The 16,449-nt window shown below is 40.5% G+C and overlaps 1 protein-coding gene across 1 annotated transcript in view; it reads left to right on the top strand.

The window, feature by feature from the left end:
* The first annotated feature begins 14 nt into the window (after nt 1-14).
* The window catches only part of RNF115 (ring finger protein 115), a 78,493-nt gene continuing 62,058 nt past the window's right edge, over nt 15-16,449 (top strand). The window contains exon 1 of the mRNA XM_053592172.1: nt 15-288. Coding sequence (XP_053448147.1) covers nt 187-288 — 102 coding nt within the window. The 5' untranslated portion in view covers nt 15-186. The remainder of the gene's footprint in view (nt 289-16,449) is intronic.

Below are 16,449 nucleotides of genomic sequence, written 5' to 3'. Positions count from 1 at the left end.
CCTGTGTGGAGCCGGGGGCGGGCCGCCGCCTATCCGGGCCCGGCAGGTTCACGTGACCGCGCGGGCGCTGGGGCGGCAGGCCGCGCAGAGGAGGCGGCGGCGGCGCTGGGACCGCAGCCGGGGAGGGAGCGGCCTGGCGAGGAGCGGGCCGACTGCCCTCTCGGACAGCAGCCGCGGAGGACAAAAATGGCGGAGGCCTCGGCGGCCGGGGCCGATGCGGGCGCCGCGGTAGCCGCGCACCGGTTTTTCTGCCACTTTTGTAAAGGCGAGGTCAACCCCAAACTACCGGTAAGAGTCCATGTCCTCTGCGCTCCAGCACCGCACAGATGCCTGGCTCCGATGTCCCGGAACCGAGTCTTAAGCTTCCCGCACACCCCTGAATCCTCTGGCGTAGGTTGAGAACCTCCTGCCCTCCGTCTCCGGTCGCGGGTCCCAACCTCTGGAGGGCCCTGCCCAGCTCTGCGGCCTCTTCGGCTGCCCCCCACCCCCACCCCTCGTTTCCTCTTCCTTTCTTACCTGCCCCCTGCTTTCTGCCGTCCCTAATAAGCTCTCCTCTGACAACTGTCCCCTAATTTTTTGCACTCTTCACATTGTCTCCTTCTCACGATGACCCTCCCGCCCCCGACTTTCCGCTGTAGCTTCTCACCTTCCACTGTTACCTTTTCCACTTCCCACCAGGTCCTCCGCCTCCCCCATCTTCAGTGAAGCAATAACGGGTTGCAGAGGATTGTCTCCATTCGGGTGTCTCTAGGGAAGGAAGGGCGCACCGAACAGAGGGTCTGGAAGGTAGCTGAGGCGGAAAGAGGGTGTTTGGTCTTCAGTGGCTTCAGTGTTCTAGCGAAAGGGAAAACTGCAGTCAACTAGTGACTTGCATTATGCCTGCTCTCCCTGTCACTACTGAAGGAAATGGCTATAGGAAGAAGGCAGGACATACTGTTTCAATTTGGTTTATTTTGACTGTCACGCTGCCAGTATCTTTAGTACCAACTCCCTTACCGCTCCTCCCCCCTTGACTTAAAAAAGATTCAGGACAGCCGGGCGTTGTGGGGGCGCCTGTAGACCCAGCTACTCGGGAGGCTGAGGCAAGAGTATCACCTAAGCCCAAGAGCTGGAGGTTGCCGTGAGCTGTGACGCCACAGCACCCTACCAAGGGCCACAAAGTGAGACTCTTGTCTCTAAAAAAAAAAAAAGATCAAGGACAGACTTGGGGACTGCTTCCTCTGGCACAAAATTTGTTTTCCCCGCTCCCTACTCTCTCTTGACTTAAGAAAGATCCGGGACAGACTGTTGGGGACTGTTTCCTCTGACATAAAATTGGTTTTCACCGTTTTCTGCTAGCATGTGTTAGCCCCTGGAGAGGTAGTGCGGTGTTGGTGGAGAAAACTCCCTGCTGCATGCTACCCAGTGCCAGGATCTGCACCCCAAACCCAGAACTACTTCAGGGAGAGCCACCAGGGTGAAGATGATCTTATCCTTGAACAGCTGGCTTTATAGAATTAGTTGTGGTTCTTTTCCTTAGAAGCGTACAGGTTCAGGCTTAAGACCTGACCATTTACCTCTGTTATTTATTTGTCTCAGATACAGTCTAGGGAGAAAAGCCTTCTGAAGTGTGTTGGTGTATCTTATTTCTTGAAACACAAGTAAGAGTCCAGTGAATAAGCGCCCAAAGGGTATTTTATAGCCATTTCACCCTAAAGTTTATGCAGGTTTTTTATGTCATTTTCTTTCCTATTTCTTACACTCCCAACTTCATAGTCATAGTTTGATCTAAAAGCTCCTTGGGTTTGCTTGCTGATTTTGCTGTGTTTATGTGCTTTTTGCTATATTTCAGTGCTGGGAAGAGCAGATGCCTTATTTTTTTACTGAAGACATCAGAGCCTCCAGAACTCTCTCATCATAGAGAGGAACTCTGGAATTCAGCTACTGTGTGTGTGACCAGTGACATGTTGAATTGTGATGCCTTGTTGAACTTTGTGGCCTTTGCTTTTCTGATCTTTCAGTTGCTGAGGATTGGGGGGCGGGAGGGTCATCGTGAGAAGGAGACAATGTGAAGAGTGCAAGAAAATTAGGGGACAGTTGTCAGAGGAGAGCTTATTAGGGACGGCAGGGTCACTTTGTGCCCCTAAGAGTGACAAAACAGTCTCAATTTCCGGAACTTACTATAACTTTCTTTTTATTGCCTTAAGTCCCCGCTTCAGTGGGATAGTTTGAAAGGCTTTGCAGGCATTTTTCTAACTCTTAGGTAATGCCTAGAGAAGTTCTTGAGCTTACTATTTTGACTTACTATCTGTTATAACTTATTTGTAAATTGAAGGCCTAACATAATTGAATATAAGCTAATGCTTCCTAAAATACATACAAGATTCTGTATGGATCTCACAGTGTTTTTGGAAAGACAAGACAAACATGGAAAATGTAGCAGCATAATGTGAATGAGGAGAGATAATCTGTGCTTTAGAATTCGCAGAGTGGGAGATACTGTGGGAGATATTGTGCAGTCCAGGAAGTTGTGACAGAGGAGGTGGGATTTAAATTGGGTTTTGAAGTATAGGTATATTTCAGATTGAGAATTCCAAAGATACTGTGCAGTCTAGGAAGTTGTGACAGTGGAGGTGGGATTTAAATTGGGTTTTGAAGTATAGGTAGATTTCAGATTGAGAATTCCAAAGACTGTGAGGTAGAAAAAGGAGGAGGAGGTAGAATCGCTTGAACCCAAGAGTTTGAGGTTGCTGTGAGCTATGATGCCATGGCACTCTATTGAGGGAGACAAAGTGAGACTCTGTCTCAAAAAAAAAAAAAAAAAAGGGCAGGGGGAGAAGGGTTGAGAAAACAGGGAAAAATATTTAGTAAATGATTGTTGTTCTTTAAAATTGGTAAGTAAGGCTGGGGACAGTGGCTCATGCCTGTAATCTTATCACTCTGGAAGGCCAAGGTGGTGGATTGCCTGAGCTCTGGAGTTCAAGACCAGCCTGAACAAGAGTGAGACTCGGTCTCTACTGAGAGAAAAACTAGCCCAGCGTTGTGGTGGGTGCCTGTAGTCCCAGCTACTCAGGAGCTGAGGCAAAAGGATTGCTCAAGCCCAAGAGTTTTTGAGGTTTCTGTGAGCTCTGAGGCCACAGCATTCTATCCAGGGCAATAGAATGAGACTCTGTCTTAAAAAAAAAGAAAAATTGATAAGTAAAAATTGTTATACATTATGTTTTATAGGGTACAATGTGTTTTGATATATGTATACGTTGTAGAATGACCAAATCAACTATTTAACATAAGTGTTATCTCACATACTTTTGTGATGAAAATACTTAAAATCTGCTGTCTTAGCAATTTTCAAATATATAATATATTGTTATTAATTGTAGTCACCATGATGTTTAGTAGTAAATCAAAGTTGTTATATATTTTTAGGAAAAAGTGCAGTGAGGTTAGTGTTACAGTTTGGAGTCTTATGTGAACCAGTGAATTTGATCTTGTTTCATGGCCATTTCTATCTTTAACCCCAGACAGTTATCTTGAAAATGTTGGAATGACTGGATCAGTAGGTAGTTGGTTTAGTACAGATCTGTCTCTGCTACTGAAAAATCAACTCAAACACTGGTAAGTTAGTAATATGATATCCATTATATACATTGTATATACATATCTATATATACACACACACACACACACACAGATGTAGCTCTATATGGATATATGTAGGACAACACTGAAAAGTTTTTAAAAAATAATTTTTCTGTAACTTGAGATTCTTCTGCTGTAAGTACCCAGCATACAGCATAGGTATGCATTGTTTCTTGAACTCAACACATGTGGAAACCTGGTGTCTTTTCTGAGGATAGCCAGATTGAGATATCATGAATAAAGTTTTTCTTTATTTTGAATGAATTTGCATTGCTAGAGGGTACCAATTCTTTTTTTTTTTTTTTTTTTTTTTTGAGACAGAGCCTCAAACTGTCACCCTGGGTAGAGTGCTGTCGTATCACAGCTAAAGGCAACCTCCAACTCCTGGGCTCAAGCGATTCTCCTGCCTCTACCTCTCGAGTAGCTGGGACTACTGGTGCCCGCCACAATGCCTGGCTGTTTTTTGGTTGCAGCCATCATTGTTGTTTGGTGGACCCAGGCTGGATTCGAACCCACCAGATCAGGTGTATGTGGCTGGCCCCTTAGCAAATTGAGCCACGGGCGCCGAGCCGGGGGTACCGATTCTTGTTGCTTGTCAAAAACCATCACCCGGTGCTGTCCTTACTGAACACCAGAAGGCTGGGTAGTGAGTTTACATCAGCTTTTAATGAGCTATTACTAGGGTTCTTTGCCCATTCCTTGGGCAGGGCTGCTTCAGAGCCACTTTATCACTTGCTGATTTAGTCACCTCACAGCACAGCCACGATTATATTCTGTGGTACTAGGTTGCAAGGTTTAATAAGTCTTCTATTTCTTCTCCCTTCTCTAATCTCTAGGATATAGCACTTCTTGATACATTAAGAGGTATATGTAGGCAATAGTAATACCTTACTCGAGGTATGAAACTACCCTTAGGTTTTTGTTTTATTGTTTTTCTTGTCAGTTCTGCTTTTCTAATGGATTGACGGCCCAGTTAACTTTAATGTCTAAGACAAATAGTTTTGTTTGTAACTTCTGAGCTTAAGCCCCATGTAGGCTGAATTCATTTAACTTGGTGAAATAACATTCTTTAATGCTAATCCTGATCAATCCATTTTAGCTTTGTGTGTCTTTGGTTTGGATCCTCCCACATAAGAAGACAAAGTTTCATTTAGAAAGTAGATACTAAGAAATGTGAAAGCATGAAGGGAAATTTAAAAAGAAAATATACACCCTGTATTTAGTGGTGTTATTATTTGGTAGGCTTTAAAAAAGAGTCTCCATTCTAAGTGAATATTGGTTGAGGAATTTCTTTCTTATTAAAAGTGTTTCCTTTTTTTTTTTTTTTTTGAAATAGGATCTTGCTCTGTTGTGCAGTGTAGAGAGCAGTAGTGGTGTTATCATAGCTTGCTCTATTCACTGTAACCTCAAACTCCTAGGCTCAGGCGATCTTCCTGCCTCAGCCTCCTGAGTTGCTGGGACTGCAGGACCATGCCACCATGCTTGTCTAACTTTGTTTTTTAGTTTTTGTAGAGGTAGGGTCTTGCTGTACAGCCAGGCTGGTCTCAAATTCCTGGGCTCAAGCGATCCTCCTGATTGGCCTCCCAAAGTGTTAGGATTATAGGCATGAGCCACCACAGCTGGCTGAAAAGTGTTTTCTTTTTTACAGTGAAAATAATTTTAGTAAAATTTAATGAATACTAAATTTAGATTTTAAAATAAGAGATTTTTATTATATGGTCTGAAAATTCAGGAATTCAAGTTTCTATCAGATTGGTAAGATGGCATTGTATGTTTTTTGGTCATCAGATGAAAGAAGAAAAAGTATGTTCAAATTATTATTTTCGTAGAAAGAAGCTCCTGCTTCACCTGACTATCCTATTGAGAGACAAAGTGAAGCCAAGACTGATGGAGCGTCTGTGTTGTGGGTAGTACACCACAGAGGGATGTAGATCGAATGTAACATGGCCTATGTCATGGAATAAAAAGGTGTCTTTCCCTCCCTACACCTCTCCACCCTCTCTCCTTTCCTATTAACTCATGGTAAGGGAGTATTACTCAGAAAGATTGAATCTGGTAGAGTCATTACTAAATAGGTGAGAGTAACCTACTTTTGGTATTGATGAGACAAAGATGGTTCTTAAATCTTTAGGATCAGGATATCTCCCAAATTCAGACAAGAGACCAGCAGTCTAATTAAGGACTATTCACCTCTGAGGCTCTGCCCAATGGAACCATGTAGCAGTTTTCTCTCCCTCTATCTCATTATTTCACCTTCATTGAAATGCCATTCAATTCTTTTCAATAAGTAGTAGTATCGGTTTGGCTCTTCACCAGGTGCTACATAAGGGATTGGTTATTGTGTTTTACTTGTAATGGCTCAGTTCTAGGAGAATGTTTGAACAACCCCATAATAAGAATAGTTAACAAACAGATCTTTTTTTTTTTTGAGATAGTCGTACTCTGTTGCCCCAGGCTAGAGTGCCCTGGCATTAGCATTAGCCTAGCTTACTGTGACCTCAAATGCCTGGGTTCAAGCAATCTTACCTCAGCCTCCCTACTAGCTGGGACTACAGGCTCCTACCACAAGGCCTGGCTGTGAAAAGTAGATTTCTTTTTTTTTTTTTTTTGTAGAGACAGGGTCTCACTTTTATGGCCCTCGGTAGAGTGCCGTGGCCTCACACAGCTCACAGCAACCTCCAACTCCTGGGCTTAAGCGATTCTCTTGCCTCAGCCTCCCGAGTAGCTGGGACTACAGGCGCCCGCCACAACGTCCGGCTATTTTTTGGTTGCAGTTTGGCCGGTTTCTTAAAGACATTGTGACACTTCAACTCTAAACTCACTGATGTTGCTTTCTAAGCTGCATGATTCTTAGAAAGATCCCAGAGAGGTGTCTAATGTTAACAGTGTTACTGACCTGGAGGAAGCAATTTAGTAATTTGAGCTGGGTTTTAGAGGTTTTTTTTTTTTTTTTTTTTGTACAGACAGAGTCTCACTTTATGGCCCTAGATAGAGAGCCGTGGCCTCACACAGCTCACAGAAATCTCCAACGCCTGGGCTTAAGCGATTCTCTTGCCTCAGCCTCCCGAGTAGCTGGGACTACAGGCGCCCGCCACAACGCCCGGCTATTTTTTGGTTGCAGTTTGGCCGGGGCCAGGTTTGAACCCGCCACCCTCGGCACATGGGGCCGGTGCCCTACCGACTGAGCCACAGGCGCCGCCCAGTTTTAGAGGTTTTAATTATTAGATTACCTTAAACTCTTTTTTTTTTTTTTATTGTTGGGGATTCATTGAGGGTACAATAAGCCAGGTTACACTGATTACAATTGTTAGGTAAAGTCCCTCTTGCAATCATGTCTTGCCCCCATAAAGTGTGACACATACCAAGGCCCCACCCCCCTCCCTCCATCCCTCTTTCTGCTTTTCCTCCCCCCCCATAACCTTAATTGTCATTAATTGTCCTCATATCAAAATTGAGTACATAGGATTCATGCTTCTCCATTCTTGTGATGCTTTACTAAGAATAATGTCTTCCACTTCCATCCAGGTTAACACGAAGGATGTGAAGTCTCCATTTTTTTTAATAGCTGAATAGTATTCCATGGTGTACATATACCACAGCTTGTTAATCCATTCCTGGGTTGGTGGGCATTTAGGCTGTTTCCACATTTTAGCGATTGTAAATTGAGCTGCAATAAACAGTCTAGTACAAGTGTCCTAGAAGGATTTTTTTCCTTCTGGGTAGATGCCCAGTAATGGGATTTTAGGATCAAATGGGAGGTCTAGCTTGAGTGCTTTGAGGTTTCTCCATACTTCCTTCCAGAAAGGTTGTACTAGTTTGCAGTCCCACCAGCAGTGTAAAAGTGTTCCCTTCTCTCCACATCCACGCCAGCATCTGCAGTTTTGAGATTTTGTGATGTGGGCCATTCTCACTGGGGTTAGATGATATCTCAGGGTTGTTTTGATTTGCATTTCTCTAATATATAGGGATGATGAACATTTTTTCATGTGTTTGTTAGCCTTTGTCTGTCATCTTTAGAGAAGGTTCTATTCATGTTACCTTAAACTCTTATTAGCTACTTAATGGCTAAAAAGTCTGTTCAATTATGTAGCATATGATGCTATATAGTAGTAGCTTATCACATTTTTCCTTTTTTTTTGCAGTTTTTGGCTGGGGCTGGGTTTGAACCTGCTACCTCCATCATATGGGACTGACACCCTACTCCTTTGAACCACAGGTGCTGCCCACACATTTTTTCTTTTTTGGTGTGTTGGGGCCAGTCTCCGTTGTCTGGCCTAGAGTGCAGCAGCAGCATCATTGTAGCTCACTACAATCTCAGACTCCTGGGCTTAAGTGATCTTCCTGTTTCAACCTACTGAGAAGCTGGGACTATAGGCATACTGCCATGCTTGACTAATTTTTCTATTTTTTGTAGAGACCAGGCTCTCACTCTTGCTCAGACTGGTCTTGAACTCCTGGCGATCCTTTTGCTGTCAACCTAAATATTTTTTTGATTGAATGATAAGAGTTAGACACCCAGTTGTTACGTTTAACTATTAGTAACTTTACTGTCTTGAGATCTTTATATAAAAGGGTACAACAATGCAAAATACAGGTGCTACCTTGTGATGTTTGAATATACAACATCAGTACATATGTATACATATATTCCCTAGGAGATCTTATTGGTAGAAGGCTAGTTCAAGCCTTAAAATTCTTCTGATAAATATATTAGGGAAATTTGTGGGACCTTTTCAGTATGAGGAAGAAAGAAAAATATTAAAAATTAATAAACTCACTGCAGATGTAATTTCTTGTATTTTTTGGGGAATTACCCCTAGATGCTAACACTTCGTGTTTCTTTATGTTTAGTTGGCTTTTTATGACCTTCAATTATGTTTAAGAAGAGGATGTTAAGTAAGGCCTTTCAGGTGTTTTTTATTTTTTTTTATTTTTTATTTATTTTTATTAAACCATAGCTGTGTACATTAGTATGATCATGGGGCACCATACACTTGGTTCATAGATCGTTTGACACATTTTCATCACATTAGTTAACATAGCTTTTGTAGCATTTTCTTAGTTATTTTAGAAGAAGGAAGAAGGTATGGGTTGATTCTTTTTCTCTATAGTCAAATTAGAAGGTGTTTAAGAATAAGAAGCTTTGGCTCAGTGCCTGTAGCTCAAGTGCCTAAGGCACCAGCCACATAACAGCAGAGCTGACGGGTTTGAATCCAGCCTGGGCCTGCCAAACAACAATGACAACTGCAAGCAAAAAATGGCCAGGCATTGTGGCAGGTGCCTGTAGTCCCAGCTACTTGGGAGGCTGAGGCAAGAGAATCACTTAAGCTCAGAAGTTGGAGGTTGCTATGAGCTGTGATGCCATGGCACTCTACCCAGAGCGACAGCTTGAGGCTCTGTCTCAAAAAAAAAAAGAATAAGAAGCTTTTTGGTGCAGACTTCTGTTTCTTCTCTCTGCAGTCTAATGAGCTATAAAGGAGATAGAGCAGTGGTTTTCAATGAGGGCGGGGGGGGTTAGTTTTATTCCCTAGAGAACATTTGGTGATATCTATAGACTTTTTTTTTTTTTTTAGACAGAGTCTTATTTTGTCACCCTTGATAGAGTACTGCAGCTTCATAGCTTATAGCCACTTGAAACTCTTGGGTTCAAGTGATCCTCTTTCCTTAGCCTCCCAAGCATCTGGGACTACAGTAGCCTGCCACAACACCTGGCTATTTTTTAGAGATGGGGTCTCATTCTTACGCAGGCTGGTCTGGAACTCCTGGGTTCAAGCAGTCCACCCGCCTTGATCTTCCAGAGTGCTAGGATTACAGGCGTGAGCCACCGTGCCTAGCCTATGTAGACATTTTTGATTGTCACATCTGGGGGCCAGGGGAGGATTGTTACTGTCATCTAGTGGGTAGAGGCCAGAGAGGCTGCCAAACATGCTACAGTGCATAGGACAACTCCCTACAACACAGAATTATTGGGCTGAAAATGTCAGGAGGGCTGAGGCTGAGAAAACCTGGGACTACAGGTATGTGGATAAAGGGATAGTCATTGTCATCTTATGTTAGTAGTGCTTATGGTGTTGTTCTGGTGTAGCTTCTTTGATTTATGATTTGGAGATCCTGATAAATTCTTAGTAAGATAATTTGAGACCATATAATTTTAGCCAAAGCTCTAGATAGGAGAGATTGTTTAGAACAGAGACTAGTGACTGCTGTTCCATTATAGCAGTATCTGTTGAGTTCACTTTCTCTCCTTGTTTACTGAGACAAGAGGGATTGGATTACTCCTCTCAAGTTACACACACTGTAGGGCAACTTCTGAAAAGAAAAATTTTTGGTCAGTTGTGAATTAATTGAGGTAGTAACACTGCACGTAATTTAGTAAGACAGCTGAAAATTCCAGTTTGGAAACAAAGCAAAAAGACAAAAAACCTTTTAGTTTTTCAATAGCCCAACTTTGATCACATTTTACTTTTTGATTCTCTAACAGCTTTTAAAAGTTTTATGAGCTCAGGAATTTTGTACTTTAACTTTTAGTTCAGATTCTTGGTTAAGAGGGTAGATGGAAGTTGTCAATCTTTATTCTAATACTGATTCTTCATGTGACTGCATCTGACCCTCTCAGTTTACCTTAGTGTATTCCACTGTAAAATGATATTTAGGAGCGCCTATTGGAAGCTTGAATGAGCATTCAGAGGAATGGAGCTATGTAATCCTGACTGAAAGGCAGTGTAAGACTGATGAACAATCCTTGTTTGAAGAGAAATACAGTCTTTACCATAGTAGAAACATTTTAGGTTGTTTGTACAGTTTCACATATAGCAGTTAAGATTGGGTACTGAAGGATTTTTCTTTAAGTTTTTTTTCCCAATTGTTAGCAATTTAAAGTTTCTTAGAGGTCCCCAGATGCATGTGTATCAGATAGAAGTAAGTACGTTCTGGTGACTTTAAACCAGGCATACTTTTCTTGTAGGGTAAGTAGACTATTGGGCCTCTTTCCCCAAAATAGACAAGTTAGTTTTATCTTTGAAAATCTGTTAAAATAGGTTAATATCTCTCCTTGGTAATTTTAACAAGTGTCGCAGGGGATCTCTGGTATCCTTGCCATTCACTTTGGTGTTACATAGATTTGAATAGACTTTACAACTATAGAACTGGCTCCCAGCAAAGGTTTTACTATGTTTACTTTTTACCATGCTTGGAACTTACATTCTGAAAAGAAAAATTGCCACAGTTACATGTTCTTTCTTGCCTTTTCCTGTATTAACTGAGGCTTGTAGACATTTTACAATGATGTTGATCTTCTAGCCTGGTGGTTCTCAAATCTCTCTGTATTCAGTACTCTCTCTCTTTCATTCTTTTTTTTTTTTTTGAGACAGTCTCACTCTGTTGCCCAGGCTAGAGTGCCATGGTGTCAGCCTAGTTCAGAGCAACCTCAAACTCTTGGGCTCAGGTGATCCTCCTGCTTCAGCCTCTGGAGTAGCTGGCACTACAGGTATCTGCCACAACATCTGGCTGATTTTTCTGTTTTTAGTAGAAACAGAGTCTTGCTCTTGCTCGGGCTAGTGCTTCCGAGCTCCTGAGCTCAAGCAGTCCTCTTGTCTTGACCTCTAAAAGTGCTAGGATTACAGGTATGAGCCCCTGTGACTGGCTGAAACTTATTTTCATCTAGTGGAGTTTCCGTATAAAGTACCAGTATGAGGTACTTGTGTACTCTCATGTTTATTAAACTGTTAGTTTCCTGATTTTGAATTTATGGTGCCAGTTAGTAGGTCTTAAGTAATACATATGTATGGTCACTGCTGACTGTTCAGAGGCAAGAGTGTACGAAGTTAAGAAAAGTTTGGTTAATGAATGGAAATTTTGTACCTTAACCTTGTTGGTTGGAAAAAAATTACCATTATTTGGATTGCTGATGCAATGTGAAAACTGTGATGATACATTTACTTTCTGTTTAATAACATGTAAAAGACAAATTCAGCAAATTAGCTTTCTCTACTATCTTGATTTACATGTTTTAGAGTGGTTGAAAGTATAGTAAAAAAACCCTATTTAGTCATAGAAAATAATGAAATCCTGTCATTTGCAGCAACAGGGGGTAGAACTGGAGGTTATTATGTTAAGTAAAATAAGCCAGACATAGAAAGACAAATATTGTCTAGCTCATGTTGGAGCTAGAAAAGTTGATCTCATGGTAGAAAATAGAGTGATAGATACCAGAGGCTGGGAGAAGGGCATGTGGGTGGACTGGACAGGAGGAGGAGTGATAAGAAGAGATTGGTTAATGGGTACAAATAGACTGTTAGATAGAGATTTGGAATGAGTTCTGATGTTCGATGCAGAGTAGGGTGACTGTGGTTAACAGCAATGTATTATGTATTTCAAAATAGCTAGAAGAGAGGACTTGAAATGTTCAGTATTACAGCACTATGGAGAAAAATTCTATTTTAGCTTTTAAACAAATTATTGAACTTTTCAGGGTCTTCATTTTCTTTATCTGTAAAAGGAGGCAGTTGTGTTTATTCCTGCTATTCATGGTTTAGTGATTTGAGCTTTTGGGTATTTTTAGATTTTGTATGAGAGAATTTTGTTCTATAGTTTTTCTACATAGAAGAGAACATGGTAGTCACTGAATTTTACTAGGATTTAAACTTAACCTCTGAAACAATCTACTTCATGAGTTAAAAACTGTGCTGGGCGTGGTGGCACACGTCTGTAATCCTAGCACTCTGGGAGACCAAGGCAGGTGGATTGCTTGAGCCCAAGAGTTGGAGGTTATTGTGAGCTATGATGATGCCATGGCACTCTATCTAGGGTGACAGCTTGAGACTCTGTCTCAAAAAAACAGTTAAAAACTATTAGTACATATATTCTATTATGATGATGAACAGTCTTGAACATGTTAGGCTAGAGAACATAATGCAAAGCAATGCATTTGGTAATGCTGGTAATGTTGACTGAATAAATTAAAACCACATTTATTTTGAAGACTGAGGATTCAATAACAGTAACTTGGCTTGGGATAATTTCCTTTTCAGGACCTTTCTATAAATACCCCTCTTTGTTTTGCTTTTAGGTTGATTTTACATTACTTTTGATTTTAAAGTTCTATTCAGTTAACTCATTGTTTTCTTACTTTGTAATGGTCAGTGGCTACTTTCAACAACCAATTTGTATGTGATCTTTCCTAACAGAATATCCCTGCTGTGAAGTAAATTAGATACAATACTTGTGAAGTTCAAAAGTCTTAAGAGTTTTATTTATTTATTTATTTTATTTTTTTCTTTTCTTTAATTGTTGGGGATTCATTGAGGGTACAATAAGCCAGGTTACACTGATTGCATTTGTTAGGTAAAGTCCCTCTTGCAATCGTGTCTTGCCCCCAAAAGGTGTGGCACACACCAAGGCCCCATCCCCCTCCCTCTTTCCCTCTCTCTGCTCTTCCTTTCCCCACCCCTCCTTCCTTCTCTCTCTCTGCTCTCCCCTTCCCCCACCCCTCTGTGACCTTAATTGTCCTCCTATCAAAATTGAGTACATAGGATTCATGCTTCTCCATTCTTGTGATGCTTTGCGAAGAATAATGTCTTTTACTTCCAACCCTCTAATGAAACTTTCCAAGCAAGAAGACACTGAGTTTTATTTTTATTTTAATGACAGGGTCTAAATCAGAGGCTCTGGATTGCTCTGTGGGCATATGGTAGAAGACAGTGCTGGGCGGTGCCTGTGGCTCAAAGGAGTAAGGCACCACCCCCATATACTGGAGATGGTGGGTTCAAACCCAGCCCCGGCCAAAAACTGCCAAAAAAAAAAAAAAAGTACTAAATATATTTAAAGGTCTGTTGTTTAATTTAAAAGTCTATGCTTTATTTCTGTCTTTTTGGTTTTAAAATGAACTTCTAAAATGAAATGATGGTGGGCTGGGCACTGTAGTCACACCTGTAATCCTAGCACTCTGGGAGACCAATGCTGGTGGATTGCTTGAGTTCAGGGGTTCAAGACCAGCCTGAGCAAGAGCAAGACCATGTCTCTACTAAAAATAGAAAAACTAGCCATATGTTGTGGCATGCACCTGTAGACCCAACTACTTGGGAGGCTTAGGCAAGAGCATCACTTGAGCCCAGGAGTTTGGGTTGCTGTGGGTTATGATGCCATAGCACTCTATCCAGGGCAACAATGGTACTCTGTCTCAAAATAAAAAAAAATAAAAGAACTGATGGTTATAGTAGGTGGTGATTTAAAGAAAATAATGTACTTTTACTTGACAAAATAAAAACGTTGACAATCAGGGCAGCGCCTGTGGCTCAAAGGAGTAAGGCACCGGCCCCATATGCTGGAGGTGGCAGCTTCAAACCTACCCCTGGCCAAAAACTGCAAAAAATAAAATGTTGGCAATCCATGTGGATTTCCAGTTTTTTAATTTTAAAATTGAACTGCTTTATGGAAACTGAACATCTGGAAGTTAGTAGTATAAATCACTGTTTCTCAAATTGTGTGCCAGGAGATTTTATTAGGAGTTCAGAGTGATGGTATGATACTGAATACTAAGTCTTCCCTGTCTCCATCTTCCACTTCACCTTTTATGACACAGAATAGCATATTAGTGGTTCTGAAAAATCAATTCAGTAAAGCTACATGCTTACTATTGTTTAATTCAGCCTTTTCCAAATCATTTTTTTTGTTGTTAACAGACCACTGATAAATATCTTGTGGAAGGAGGCTTGAGAAATGCTCTACACCCACATTGCTTAGAGGAATTTATTAGAACCTACGATTTGTTGAGAACTTATAAGATACTATTTCATTTAGATGAAATGACTTCCCCAACATCACACAGCTAGTTTATTATTTTGTGTTTCTGGGCCAGTTTTGCATGTGTGTGTATTTAAGATGGACAGATGTTTTGATAGATATACACATAGTGAAATGATTACCAGTCTAGCTTTGTTTATCTTCAGATTCATTACCCTGATCTGGTTCTGAAGCATCACTCAGTTCTTATTTTGAGGCTAAATACCTAAGGTTAGGATATACAGAAGTTTGTTTTATGTGCTTGTGTAACACTTCCCTAACTAATAGCATGTAGTTAGTGGAAGTGTGATTTTATCAGAGCATACGTTTTGTAGTCAATTTCAGTGACTTTTAATCCCAGGTTATTTTTTTTTGTCTTTCACAGTGCTTGCAATATAGAGCTTAGAATATATTTACTGAGTGAATATTTACTGTGTTAGTTTATGAAAGAAGATTCTATCAGCCTAAGCTAAAAATAAGAAGAGAAACACTACTTCCAAACTATTGTGGTACATTCTAGGGCTAAAGATTTATGTTTTTTGAATCATTTATGTCTGTGCCATTGAGTGGTTCTACTTCTTTAGTGTGAGTGGCCTTTAGTGTGAGCAAGGAAGAAACACTGTCGTAAATCTTTTTTGGCTATATTGTGTTGTATGAAGTTAACCTTTTCTCTGATACTTCTTGTAGTTTAGTCTGTTTTTTTCCTTAAAAAATTTTGCTTCTTGTCCATCTGATCAAGTAACACTTTGTCCTGTGACCTGATTTTCTGCCTTGGTACACAATGAATTAAAGAGGGTTGGTTGATTATGCACAGGAGTTTCTGATAATGTCTGTGTGCAGTCATGGCCTGGAATGAAGGAACAAATGATGAAGGTTGTGAGTGTTACCATTCTTAAGTAGTGAGCCCATAAATGAAGGCAGTTTTATTGGCCTGGAACTGAATGGTATTTAAATCGAATAGGTATCCTTCTATCACATGAAAACTCTAATGGCCTAATGTTTCTTTTTTTGTAAAGCTGATTTTTTTTACTGGTGTCCGAGAGAACAATTGCTCAAGCCTTCTCAAGCTCAGATAACTAATTTCAAAATGCTTAAATTGGAAACCTTTTTTTTTTTTTAATGAATGAGAGAAGAGAGGTCTTCCCAAAGACCTTGAAAGTAATGGTGGAACTGGGAACAGTTCAGAAGTTCTGTTGTCTTCGTTTTGGGATTCACTGATGATTTTGAAAAGGGATGAAGAATACAACCTAGTTTAAAAAGGGAACCAGTCTCCAGAAAAAATCAGAGTCTTTGACCTAGAGCTGTGATTTAGCTTGAAATTAAAAGAGTGTAGTGGGTAATGGCCTGTGAGCTGTGATGTGTTTGAAACATTTTATGTTCCCAGTCTTTCTAATTGGCAGTTTCTGAACTATTTTGCCTTGTGATATATGACTAATTTAATATTATGATCTTAGATTTCAACTGTCAGACTAGACAGAAAATAAGCCTCTTCTGTTTTAGATAAAATATAAACAATGTTGATAATGAAGATTTAGAAAAGCAAGGCTTGTGGAATTAGTTAATAAATACTAAGTCTTTATATTGCATTTGGTATACTGAATAAATATTGGATACAAATTTGTATAGGATTCAAGAGTATGTAAGTTTCACATTGTGGGACTTGATATAAGTAGGTGCTGGCCTATAGATCACTGTCCTGTCAAGATGTCGCATTGTGATAAATGATCCTTTGAAATATAAAAGAAAAAGAAAATAATGCATTAAAACCATATTTTCCCTTTTCTTTCTGTATTTCTAGTGCCTTTTGTCTTCTTGTGGTATTCTTTTAAGTGGGTGAGTAAGCATCAAGGCTAAGGTAGGCTTAGAGAGTTTTTCCTGATGCTGATACTGTGAATGGTAAAAAATATTTCTACTTGTGGATAATTTTAGATGGAACAGGCAGTGGAACTTTGAAACAGTTGTTCAAGTATAACTGCTACTGAGTATCTTCACTAGAATGGTATACAATGAACTTTTAGATCCTAGGGAGAAAGCAGTTTAATTGGGTGGAAA

Source organism: Nycticebus coucang, chromosome 5 (assembly GCF_027406575.1).
Source record: "Nycticebus coucang isolate mNycCou1 chromosome 5, mNycCou1.pri, whole genome shotgun sequence".
In the NCBI taxonomy this organism is placed as follows: Eukaryota; Metazoa; Chordata; class Mammalia; order Primates; family Lorisidae; genus Nycticebus; species Nycticebus coucang.
Note: the sequence above shows the minus strand (reverse complement) of the source record. Positions and strands in the feature narration are given on the sequence as shown.